General features: G+C 43.9%; 1 protein-coding gene across 1 annotated transcript in view; it reads left to right on the top strand.

Annotated features, from left to right (window-relative positions):
- The window catches only part of SUCLA2 (succinate-CoA ligase ADP-forming subunit beta), a 180,994-nt gene that overhangs the window by 82,731 nt on the left and 84,964 nt on the right, over positions 1-13,299 (top strand). Inside the window, exons 5-6 of the mRNA XM_082244262.1 lie at positions 8,900-9,028; positions 10,518-10,656. Coding sequence (XP_082100388.1) covers positions 8,900-9,028; positions 10,518-10,656 — 268 coding nt within the window. The remainder of the gene's footprint in view (positions 1-8,899; positions 9,029-10,517; positions 10,657-13,299) is intronic.

Below are 13,299 nucleotides of genomic sequence, written 5' to 3'. Positions count from 1 at the left end.
TTTGGTCCCCGACGCTTAATCTAGGAAAATCCTTCCTCCCCCTATATTGGACAGTGATCACCACGGATGCCAGTCTGTCCGGGTGGGGAGGTGTTCTAGGCAAGCTTTCTGCTCAATGGGTCTGGTCCCTGGAGGAATCCAGGTTGCCGATCAATGTTCTGGACCGCAGTGCGATCAGGCTCTGCCTAGTCCACTGGACAGAGTACCTTCAAAGCTGTCTAGTGCGCATTCAATCGGACAATGCCACGGCTGTGGCTTATGCCAATCACCAAGGGGGCACAAAGAGTGTCCTTGCGGCCTTAGAGGTGACCAGCATCCTTCGATGGGCGGAACGCTCTGTTCCAGCTCTTCCACCGTTCACATTCCAGGAGTGGAAATTTGGCAGGCGGATTACCTCAGTCGGCAGATCTTGGATCCACGGGAATGGTCTCTGCACCCAGAGGTTTTCCAGCAGTTGTGCCTCCGTTGGGGCACTCCCGAAGTAGATCTATTGGAGTCTCGGATCAACAGGAAAGTGCAGAGGTTTGTGGCCTGATCTCGGGACCCTCTGGCAGACGCGCTGGTGACTCCATGTGCTTTTCCCCCTTTCAAGTTGCTGTGAAGACTTCTTCGAAGGATCAAGGCGGCAGGGATTCTGGTCATCCTTGTGGCTCCGCCTGGCCTCGCTGAGGTTGGTACGCTGATCTGGTCAGGCTAGTCGCAGACGTTCCTTAGAGACTTCCTCTCGGGGAGGACCTACTGTCTCAAGGGCCAATCTTCCCTCCTACTTTAGTCACTGGCTTTGATGGCTTGGCTGTTGAAAGCCAGGTGCTGAAGGACAGGGGAAAGTCTGCTTCAGTGATTCCCACTCTGGTTAAAGCGATTTCTAGAAAGATCTATCATCGTACGTGGACGTGGTATATTGCGTGGTGTGTCTTTTGGGGTTCCCCCTTGCTCTTGGTGGCTCGGATCTTGGCCTTCCTTCAACGGGGAGTTGATCAAAAATTGGCCTTGAGTACTATCAAAGGTCAAGTATCGGCCTTGGCAATTTTCTTCCAGAGGCCACTAGCCACCCGTTCTCTAGTGTGTAACTTTATCCAGGGGGTGTGACACTTGGCACCGCCGGTGCGACCTCCGTTGTCCCCTTGGGAACTTAATTTGGTGCTGTCAGTTCTTCAGAAGCTTCCCTTTGAAAATATTCAGTAGATTCCCCTGCTTACCTTATCCGAGAAGGTGGCCTTCTTGGTGGTTATTACTTCTGTGTGTAGGGTGTCGGAACTGGCTGCACTGTCCTGTCCTCCCTATCTGGTGGTTCAGTGGTGCTTTGTCCGGATCCGTCCTTCCTTTTCCTTCCACTTAAAGCGGTAGTATCATCGATTTTATAACATTGCAGTATCCTAATGATCTCTGTCAGAATTATCTTACCTACCTTTTACAATGCCTGTCACTGCAGCCGTTCTCCTTCGATTTCGATCGCTGCTGTCATCTACGTCACTTGCGCATGCTCAATGTTAATTTCTTTTCCGGCAAGATAATTAGCTTGCCGGAATATTGCATTGTCTATTGCGGGGCTGCGTCATTTCCTCTCCTAGACGTCAGCCCCGTGCTCCCGCGAGACTCCGACCTTCCCCCATTAAAAAAATTATCCACTACCCCATGTGACTTGCAACGTCACAGGGGAGTGATAGTAGAGTAGTGAATGAAACCAAAACGAGGCTTGGTTTCGGCGATTACTGCGCATGCGCGCGATTTGGGAATAATACTCGTACTATGGGCGGAAATACAGCGGCGATCTGCAGGAGAAAAACCACAGCAAGGATGGCGGCGCTGTAATTTTCAAGAAATCCGAACATAAAATATGAAATTATAAAGGTTAGCAAAACGTGCAATTGATTCCTTTCACTCAATTACATTGAAAATGACATGTTACTGCTGTTGATGTATTTAAATGAAATGCTCTGAATGAGTTTACTACCGCTTTAAATGAGGACATTGTGTTGCCCTCCATGTGTCCTAAGCCTCAACATCCCAAGGAATTTGCACTACATACTTTGTGCGAACCACATCCAATCAGGATGTACTTGAGAACTACTGAATCTTTTCGGAAGTCTGATTCGCTCTTTGTACTCACGGATGGACTAAGGAAAGGGCTACCTGCATCTGCTGCGACTATTACCAGATGGATCAGACAGACTGATGTGCAGGCTTATTCAATTAAGGTTCAGGTTCCTCCTTTCCCTGTTGAGGTGCATTCTACTCGGGCGCTTAGTGCTTCCTGGGCCTTTTGCCATCAGGCATCTGTGGTTCAGGTTTTCAAGGCGGCTACCTGGTCATCTGTTCATACCTTTACAAAGTTTTATAAGGTGGATGTGATGGCATCTGCAGATGCCTCAGTTGGCCGCAAAGTTTTGCAGGCTGCTGTTTAAGGGTGTTTTTAGTCTCCCTTGAGGGTGTTTTAATTTTTTTTTTTCAGGTGGGTCTCATCTTGTTGTTCTGATAAGTCCTATGTTGCCTGTTTGGCTATGTTTCAGCCTTGGAGAATTATTTTCTGCTGTTCCCAACCCTCATATTTAAAGAGGTTGTAAACTCGTTAAAAAATTTTTTTTTTCTTTTACAACCTGCAAGAGAAAGACATAATGAGCTAGTATGCATCGCATACTAGCTCATTATGAAATAATTACCTTAGAACGAGCCCCCGCCGTGCCGCTCTCTTACCTGTATGACGAGCGACATGTTTAGTCGCCCGTCTTCCGGGAGCGGGAGCCGACGGTCACGGCACGGGGCTCTGAAGGAACGGCACGATCAGCCGTTCCTTCAGAGCGCATGCGCCAGTGACGTCACTGGCTGCATTAAAGGTAAATATCTCCTAAACCGTACATGTTTAGGAGATATTTACAGTACCTATAGGTAAGCCTTATCATAGGCTTACCTATAGGTACAACTTCCTGAGGAGGGTTTACTTCCTCTTTAAGGCACTGCTTTGGGACGTCCGTTCTGTTATGAAGAACAGACTGCGTCCATCAATGAACTTCAGAGAAAGGGATTTTACGGTAAGACAAAAATCCAATTTTCTTTAGAAAACAACTGTTTTTAAAATGGGAAGATGTACCATTTTAAGAAAAAAATAATATAATTGTGAAATTGATGGCAGCAACATGTCTCAAAGTTGGGACAGGACCATGTTTTCCATGTTACCAATATACCACACACATTTTATAAGATTACAATGTATGCTGTAAATTCATTTAAAAAAGTTGGCTGGACTATTAAGCTGACCCATGTTTGAGTTGGTAACCTGTAACAAGTATGTAGATAAGGATTTCTGACTTTGCCAAAACCTGTGAATCGGCATAACACCCAGATTGTATGCCCAGTTATACTTCTTAAAACTGTTTTGGGTATACATATGCTGGTACCGTATATTATATTTATATAATAGATTTGTTACTTGGAGGTACCTAAAACAATTATAATAGATTTATTTTTACCTCACTCTATAGGAATTCACATTTATGATCATGTAACTTGCTTTTAGATCCTGAAATAAAGGTTAAATTTATCTCGTTGGCCTTTGGTTCATTGAGATACACACCCTTGTCCAGTTTAAATCTATAATTGGCACGTGATGGATTTATGACTATACAATGCAATTGTAAGTTAAAAGCCAGATAAGCTTTTTCAGAAGGGGCTCTTTAAAGTGGTTCTAAAGGCTCAAGGTTTTTTACCTTCATGCATTTTCTGCATAAAGGTAAAAATACCTTCTGTGTGCCACAGCTCCCCCAATACTTACCTGAGCCCTATCTTTCTCCAGGGTTGTGCATGGGAGCCTTGGCTATCTCGGGACTCTCCCTCCTCATTGGCTGAGACCGCTTTAGGAGCCAATGGCTCTCACTGCTGCCAACCACAGCCGGTGAGCCAATGAGGAGAGGGGGGTGGAGCCGATCCACTGTTCTGTGTGTAAATGGACACACAGAGCAGCGGCTCAGTAGTGTTCCTGTTCTGGTGCCCCCATTGCAAGCTGCTGGGGGCACTTGGCAGGAGGGAGGGGCTTGGAACACTGGCGGGAAACCTGAGAAGAGGAGGATCGGGGCTGCTCTGTGCCAAAACTATTACACAGAGCAGGTCATTTTTAACATGTTTATTTTAATGGAAAATAAATGAAGCCTTAAGCTGCCCATACACTAGCTGAAAAATCGTTCAAACTCCTTTGTGAAAAACGAAAAATCAGCCGTGAGAGAAGACCATCATGCCATCACGTAATGACCGAATTTTGAAGGATAAATCGTTCAATGGACATTAATTAATCCGTTTTTTCATTCAGTTTGTCACATATACCTAGTGCAAACAGTTCGGCCGAGAAACACATTAACCTTTCAACTTATTTGTTCGGCAGAATTTTCCAAACTGTTCCTTCGATTTTTCGGCTCTGAAAAGTTAAAAACGATTTTCTATTTGTACCCATTACCTGGACGAAAAACGAACGATCGGACCAAATGACAGATTTTCAAACTATTTTTCGGCTAGTGTATGGCCAGCATTAGTGTCACTTTAATGGCAGTCTCATTTTTCCCAAGTGTACCTGAAGGGTCCCAACACACTTATGATCATGTTCTGGTGCACTTTCGGTGTATCCACACCAATTCAGTTGGCTGTACTCGCGATTGTGGGCTAACAAAATGTGACTGCCTCATTTTTTTTTTTTAAGCACACCATAAAACAGTGGTTCTCAAATCCGGTCCTCGGGACCCACCAACAGGCCAGGTTTGCAAGATAACTAAATTACATCACAGGTGATCTCATTTGCTTCTCAGTGATTGCAGTATTCTAGTCTGCATCCCCCAAGGTAATACTTAAAATCTGGCCTGTTAGTGGGTCCCGAGGACCGGATTTGAGAACCACTGCCATAAAACACGTGATTCTTAGAAAATATATACACTACCATTCAAAAGTTTGGAGTCAACCACACAATTTCATGTTTTCCATAAAAACTCACTTTTATTCATCAAGTGAGTTGCAAAATAGAAAATAAAGTCAAGACATTAACACGATTAGAAATAATGATTTTTATTTGACATCATTTGTCCTTCAAACTTTGCTTTCATCAAAGAATTCTCCTTTTGCAGCAATGACAGCCTTGCAGACCTTTGGCATTCTAACTGTCAATTTGTTGCTGAAGCACCTCCCACAAGTTGGATTGGCTTGATGGGCACTTCTTTTGTACCATATGGTCAAGCTGCTCCCACAACAGCTCAATAATGTTGAGATCTGGTGACTGCACTGACCATTCATAGAAACATAGAAACATAGAATGTGTCGGCAGATAAGAACCATTTGGCCCATCTAGTCTGCCCAATATATCTGAATCCTATGAATAGTCCCTGGCCCTATCTTATATGAAGGATAGCCTTATGCCTATCCCATGCATGCTTAAACTCCTTCACTGTATTTGCAGCTACCACTTCTGCAGGAAGGTTATTCCATGCATCCACTACTCTCTCAGTAAAGTAATACTTCCTCATATTACTTTTAAACCTTTGCCCCTCTAATTTAAAACTGTGTCCTCTTGTGGTAGTTTTTCTTCTTTTCTTTTTACCGAGTTGATTCTCTTTATGTATTTAAAAGTTTCTATCATATCCCCTCTCTCTTCTTTCTTCCAAGCTATACATGTTAAGGTCCTTTTAACCTTTCCTGGTAAGTTTTTTTTTTTCCTGCAATCCATTCCATTACAGACAGAATACCAGCTGACTGCTTCTTCCCTAAATAGTTGTGGCATAGTTTGGAGGTGTGCTTTGGGTCATTGTCCTGTTGTAGGAGGATATTGGCTCAAATCAAGCGCTGTCCACAGGGTATGACATGGCGTTGCAAAATGGAGTGATAGCCTTTCTTATTTAAAATCCCTTTTACCTTGTATACAAATCTCCCACTTTACCAGCACCAAAGCAGCCCCAGACCATTTCATTACCTCCACCATGCGTGACAGATGGTGTCAGGCATTCCTCTAGCATCTGTTCACTTGTTCTGTGTCTCACAAATGTTGTTCTGTGTGATCCAAGCACCTCAAACTTAAATTAGTCTGTGCATAACACTTTTTTCCAGTATTCCTCTGTCCAATGTCTGTGTTCTTTTGCCCATCTTAATCTTTTCCTTTTATTGGCCAGTCTCAGATATGGCTTTTTCTTTGCCACTCTGCCTAGGCCAGCATTCCGGAGTCGCCTTTTCACTCTGGGCCTTGAGACTTGCGTTTTGCGGGTACCATTTCATGAAGCTGCCAGTTGAGGACCTGTGAGGCTTCCATTTCTCAAACTAGAGACTCTAATGTACATGTCCTCTTGCTTAGCTGTGCACCGGGGCCTCCCACATCTTTCTATTCTGGTTAGAGTCCGTTTGTGCTGTTCTATGAAGGGAGTAGTACACACCGTTGTAGGAAATCTTCAGTGTCTTGGCAATTTTTTGCACCGAATAGCCTTCATTTCTAAGAACAAGAATAGACTGTTGAAATTGAGAAAAGTTCTCTTTTTGTGGCCATCAGCCTAAAATTGAACCCACAAATGCTGATGCTCCAGATACTCAACTAGCTTAAAGGAAGGCCAGTTTTATAGCTTCTCTAATCAGCACAACAGTTTTCAGCTATGCTAACATAATTGCACAAGGGTTTTGTAATCATCAATTAGCCTATTAACACAATTGGTTAACACAATGTACCATTAGAACACAGGAGTGATGGTTGCTGGAAATGGGCCTCTGTACACCTATGTAGATATTCCATTAAAAATCAGCCGTTTCCAGCAAGAATAGTCATTTACCACATTAACAATGTCTAGACTGTATTTCTGATCAATGTAATATCAACATTGAAAAAAAGTGATTTTCTTTAAAAAAAGACATTTCTAAGTGACCCCAAACTTTTGAACAGTAGTGTATATGCATGTTTGTTGGGGTGGATTTAACAATAAATTGTGATTCACTGCACTGCAGCATGCGTATTTTATTCTATGACACAACAGTGTAAATGCAGCCTAAATGTTCTGTCAATTCAGGTACTGCTGTCTTGCTTATTTAATACAGAACCTGTGGTGGTGTGTGCCACTCATATCTCCTGGCCTAGCATTGCTTTCCTAGCAGAGGTTACCTTGTTCAGAGGTGGTATAACTGTTTACACCCATGATAAAGCTAAGAAAAATCATATCAGAGATGGAGAAAATCATTATTTCTAAGTTTATCTGTATGCCCAGAGGCTATGCCCCAAGATGGTGTGTATATATAAGGTTACATTCTTGGAATGTATAAATAATGTCTAGTTTTTGGCATATATAAAATGAACCTATTCCACTAGGAATTTGCATGTAGCTTAGACACTGTTGAGAATAAAATTGAGTTGGTTTGCCTAGGGGTATTTTGCTTTAGATAAATGCTTCTCAGTCACTGAGTATGGGACTGACCTAATGCAGAATGGACACATTTTGCATTTAGTTCTATTACATATTCATTCTTTATATTACCCAGGTTTATATGGCTATAGTAATTTAAAATGGATGTTTAAGGGGGTACGTGTTGCACGTTAAAGTACCTAAAACGCATACTTCATAGGTACTTTTTCTGGTCCCCTTATTTTTTTGTGTTTTGTGAGTTACTGTTTTGGAGCAGTTGTTTAAACTCTGCGGGTTCTGGGTCAGTAACTCGCAAAGTATGGAATCTGGGACAAGGATGATAATATGCACCTCCACAAACTGCTCAACCATGGCACCTTCTTTTATTCTGTCATGATGTGTACCTTTTAAACTCAGATGTAAACAATTCTACCGTGAAGTGCATCCCTCATCCCAGATTAACACTTATCACTTCTTCCAGGTTCTTAAAGTGACACTACCTTACATTAACATCCAGAGAAGTACCAGGGGGCCTACTGAGGTAGAATTTGCCTGTGCTAATGCACTCAATATGCAGACACCATAAGAGAATATTAGGAAGTCAAGAAATCCGCGCTAAGGAGTAGAATTGGGCTACAGCCTACCTCAAAAATATAGCCCTAAAAGGGATATATATGGTATATGAAAAGGGGGGGGGCTGTGAGGTAGATAGCGCTGCCTCTATGTTTATGTCTAGATAAGGTTACTTAAATCAAGGACTGTAAACAGGGAAAAAACTCCTATAGTGGTATTACCACTTATAACAACACATTACATTTGATCAGTATACATGGACATAAACTGTAAAAAAGTGTCAAAGGTGCAACAAAGTGCCGGACTTTTTACACCAACCAATCACTTTATGGACTTTTATTATTTTATTAATTTATGATTACTATAGTCACCTTATCCGTTTAACAGTTAATTGCACCATTTTGGCTGCCCAACAGTGCAAGCCTTTGCACATACATTGGGTCAAGTCGCACCAGCCTCTTTAGAATTTATTTATTTTTGATATTTCATATTTATTTTGTTTATTCATCCCTAGCGGGAATTTCCACCAACCTGCTTATTTATCCGATCACCTGACATTGCACTTTGGGCATTTTGCCAGTACACCCAATACATGAGATATATATTCACCTCCCACTGAGCACCTTATATTTTTATATATTTATTTCAAACTCTGCACTAAATTACAGCACTTTGTTGCACCTTTGACACTTTTTTTACAGTTTATGTCCATGTACACTGATCAAATGTAATGTGTTATAAGTGGTAATACCACTATAATGAGTTTTTTTTCCCTGTTTACAGTCCTTGATTTAAGTGACCTTATCTAGACATAAACAGAGGCAGCGCCATTTACCTCACCCCCCCCCCCTTTTTCATATACCATAAGAGGATACCTTTTCTGCTGGGTCTATGAACATGTGCACTAATGTTTTTTTTACAAAAAAAATCTTTGCAGCCACCAAAAAAATATAAATTCTAACAACAATGATCTCTCTCAGGGTCCTGTGCTGATTGGAAGTTCTCAAGGTGGAGTTAACATTGAAGATGTTGCTGCTGAAAACCCAGATGCTATTGTGAAAGAGCCAATTGACATTGTAGAAGGCATCCAAAAAGATCAAGCTGTTAGGGTAAGTATGTCCTTGTTTGTAAGTCTTAAGCTGGGCACACACTTCTGATAGAAGTCTGCCCCACAACTAGCTTCTGTTGACCGAGCATCTAATCAGCATCCTAACTATCCTAACTACTGGGTTTCTGGGGGGGGGGGGGGGGGGGTGGCTGTTTTGGGCAGTCTCCCTGTCAGAACATAGCTCAGCGGGGAGATTGCCGTACTAACATTCTCTTCTATTGTGTTCGGACTCAGTGCTCTCAGCCTTTGGCTGAGAACGCTGATCAGAAGTCGATCAGCAGACCTTTTTCGGTGCCCCTGTCATGCCCTTTTGACAGAGCCCGGACTGGCTGCAGTACACACAGGCCAAATGTCTGCCAGGTTCTATTTAACTGGCCGTGCCTTCTGTCATTCGGCCCGTGTGTACTAGGCATAAGACCCTTTCATACTGGTTGAGTCCACCAGCAGATCCGCCTGCTCAGCAGAGGATCTCTCTGCCGATCTCTGCTGAGCAGGCAGTTGAAAGGTTTGTGTCCACTCAGCTGATGCTGAGCGGACGATCACACAGCCTACTGTCATGTATGAGCTGTTCAATGGAAACAGACCACCAGGCTGTGACACCATCACTGACCTTGTTAAGCCCATGCTAGAAATAGGGTATGCAGTTGTAAGTGGAATGAGAAAAAACAGACCGTTTTTTTTTTTTTTTTTTTTTTTTTTTTTTTTTTTTTTGCGATCAGAGAATGTATTCATTTTTTTTTTTTTTCCACACTTTTCTGTTGGAAAGATTACCCATCACTCCCTGTCTCCCAATTGGGATAAAGATGTCTGTAAAAAACGAGCAGGTTCTAAGGCTTCCCCACCATTTTTAAAATGAATGTAAAGGTTTTATCTAGAGGTAGGCTTTATAGTAAGGAAATGTATTAATTTGTTAGTTTCTGGTAAGATATGTTGTAGATTGTAATAACTCCTCATCAATGAACATGTTGTCTCCTAAATCCTCTTAGCTCTCTTAATCTGTGTAGAAATAGCCTTAGGACTCTGTCAAGCTATTACATCATTGAAGAACTCTAAGACAATTGATGGAATACCCTCCAGCATGTAAATTTTAATATTTATTAATAAAAACTAGATCTACCATAACTTTAACATTTGTATTTTTTTTGTACTGCTCAAAGCAACTGCTATCTGGGTACACTGGAGAATAAGGCAATATTTAATTATTTAAAGTCGGTAACCATTTGGAAGTGGTGATGGCATAATCCCCTAAAGAAAGTGATATAAAATAATCAGTTATGTTTATAAGAAAGAACTTTGTGTTTCTCTTCTTGATTGCTTCAATACATTGTTTACTTTATACCTTTAAACTATAGTAATGCTTCCAAATCATGTAAATCATCACAGTGCTAGAGGAAAATGAGAATGAGTATGTTTTACATGGGAATTTAGCTGACTAAACAGACCATTGTTTATCTTTTTTTTAATTTTCTGTTTCTTTTGTGTATTTTCAGCTTGCACAGAAAATGGGTTTCCCTGAGAACATTGTAGATGAGGCAGCTGCATGCATGATAAACTTGTATAATCTGTTCATGAAGTATGATGCTACAATGGTGGAAATTAACCCCATGGTAGAAGATGCTTCAGGAGTAGGTAAGCCATGCAGGCCTTCAGGAACATTTCAGACTATGCAGTTTGCATTTTGAACATAGGCTATCTTTAAAATGTATGGTGAGGGCGGAAAAAAAAATATATGTAGTACATCGCTGCAATACCTTAATGTTTCCACATGTTAGTACAGAGAATTACCTTTTGACACCAGGAATATGCTGTAAACTAATGTTTGAGCTGAAAACATGTTTTCTCTTTCTTTCATTGTCGGACACAGCTCTTCATCCTCATGACCGTAGGGTTATACTGGCCCCCTACAGGAGTAGGACACTAGGCAGAGAAAAGCTTGAGCACGCCTATGAGGCAGTCCCTGGGGGTATACTCCCAATTCCTGCTATAGGTATTCAGTTTTCTTTCTGCCTAGTCAAGAGTAAGGACTTAGTTCATTGCTGGGATCTCTGGTCCTAGCAATTTTTTCTTTATATGGAATTGTTTCCTGCTTTTTATTTGTTCCTGTGAGAATCTACTATTAACTGCCAAACTGGGTGATGAACTGGGTAATCTAGATCCTTGAGGTTCCCCCAGTCCTGCCAGCGAGCTTGTGCAGACTGCAGCGCAGCGCTAGGTCGGCCGTGACATAGCCCCACTGGACAGGGGCTGGACTGCGGGTTAAATGGCTCGCGAGGGTGCATACGAACTGACTTCGGCCTGAGTCGCAGTGTTCCTCCTGGCCGACAGTACCCACATTACGATGGAGCGGTGTCCTGTCTGGAGTGGTGCCCACCCTGTTCCTTGTGGGGTAAGTATCTGTCCCCCTTCTACCCCTGGCGGGTTTTGGGATGGGCGTGGGCCTCCTTGGGATGGTCGGACCCCCGGGTTCCTGTCCTTCCCTCCCCCCAGCTCGGTGGTCTATTGCGGCCTGTGTCCTCCATCTGTTCACTCAGCCCCCCCCCCCCCCGGGTGGACATACCTTTCTTAGGTTGAATGGGGGGGGGGGGCAGCGTCTCGCCAGCGCCCAAACGTTCTATCCTTGTGGAGGTTGGACCATTTTTTTTCATGCCTTGGGGACCCCCCTGAGAACTGTGTGTGGTGCCACCATTTTCTTGAAGCCTTGTGTGCTACAGATGGGGGTCATGTTTGTGGTTTCCCAATGAAAATAGCGGGCAGCCATGTTTTTGGAGTTCAGATGGGCAGTGGTTCGGCGGTGGGAAGTTCTTCCTCGGCCTCTAGTGTCTGAAATGGCGTTATTCCTCTCTGTGAGTGCCACATGGGTGCAGATAGCTTGCTGTGAGCTGCCTGGTGGGGTTGTCTCCCCCCTCCTTTCTGCTATACAGCGGTATTGCTATGCCGGGCCTTCTGGTACAGACAGCGTGGTGGGGTGTCTCTTGCAGTGTTTTTACACTTTGTTGTGCGGGTTCCACCTATCCATTCTTGGAGTCTTTTAAAGCATGCTTCACCACCTGATCCCCCTCTGAGGCTGCTGGGCCCTCTGGGCCCCACAACTGGCTGGACTGATGGCGGTACTGGAGTCCCTGGTGTCCCAAGTGGATTTGGTCCTGGGCAAACAGGCTAAAAAGGTGTCCCTCTGCCTTCACCTGCTTCCTCTGTCTCATCAGATCCAGGGACTGATTCGGCAGCCGCGGATGCTAGTTGCCCTTCGGGGTCTGCGTCCACGCACCCTGCATGCTCAGATAGTGAGGATGACTCCTCTGTTCCCCTAGCCATACATGAAAAGGTGCTAGTGGGTGCATTGATTGTATCGGTGCGGGAAACCTTGCATATGGAGGATGCGACTAACGCAGCATCAGAGGTGCGGGTCACCTTTTGGCACCCAATGGTCCTCCAAAGTGGCAAGAGTGACGATATTGTCTCAAAACAGTGGGGGTCCCCAAAATGCACCTTTACAATCCCTAGGAGTCCCTCCTAAAGAAATGGATGGTACCTCCTGTAGTGGACTCCCCGGTTTCCAGCTTGAATAAAGCCATCGGTGGAAGAGTCCCCGTTCTTCTCTGATCCAGCCGATAAACAGTCAGAGGCCTTGACCTGCCAAATGTTCACTGTGGCTGGGTCTGTGGCCGGTGTTTACCATCACCCTGGTGTCACAAGCTATGACTGAATGGACTAAATTTTTATGCTGGGACCTGGAGGAGAAGCAGCTCCCTCCTGCCTTTGTGCAGCTGGTGGATCAGTTGGTCCAAGGGCTACAGTTCATCTGGGACGCCTCTTTGGATGCCACTCCCCTGCTTTCTAGACTGTCTTTTTCCGTAGTGGTCCTGTGGCACATAATCTGGCTGAAGTGCTGGTCTGCAGACCAGGCTTCTAAGAAGGCCATGTCCGATCTTCCATTCATGGGGGATCACCTGTTTGGAGCTTCCTTGGATAACATCATCAAAGGCCTCACCGGGGGAAAGAGTATCCTCCTTCCTCAGGCTTCCAAGGGTAAAGAGTCCTGTGCAGATGGGGTCCTTCTTTTTCTGCTCACAAGCTGCCTTTTCGTCCCTCAGGATCTCAGGACAAGGGATCTAAAGCCTTCAGGGCCTCCAATAGGGGTTCCAAGAAGTCTTGGTCGGGAATACCTAGAGCGGGTCTGCCAGAACTGCGGAATAAAATTCCTCCGTATGAAGGGGTGCCCTCACCCGCATTAGGGGTGGGGGGACGTCTTCCCTTTTTTCCGGAACTGTGGAC

Source organism: Pelophylax lessonae (assembly GCF_965119305.1).
Source record: "Pelophylax lessonae genome assembly, chromosome: 2".
Lineage (NCBI taxonomy): Eukaryota > Metazoa > Chordata > Amphibia > Anura > Ranidae > Pelophylax > Pelophylax lessonae.
This window is presented reverse-complemented; position numbering and strand designations above follow the sequence as displayed.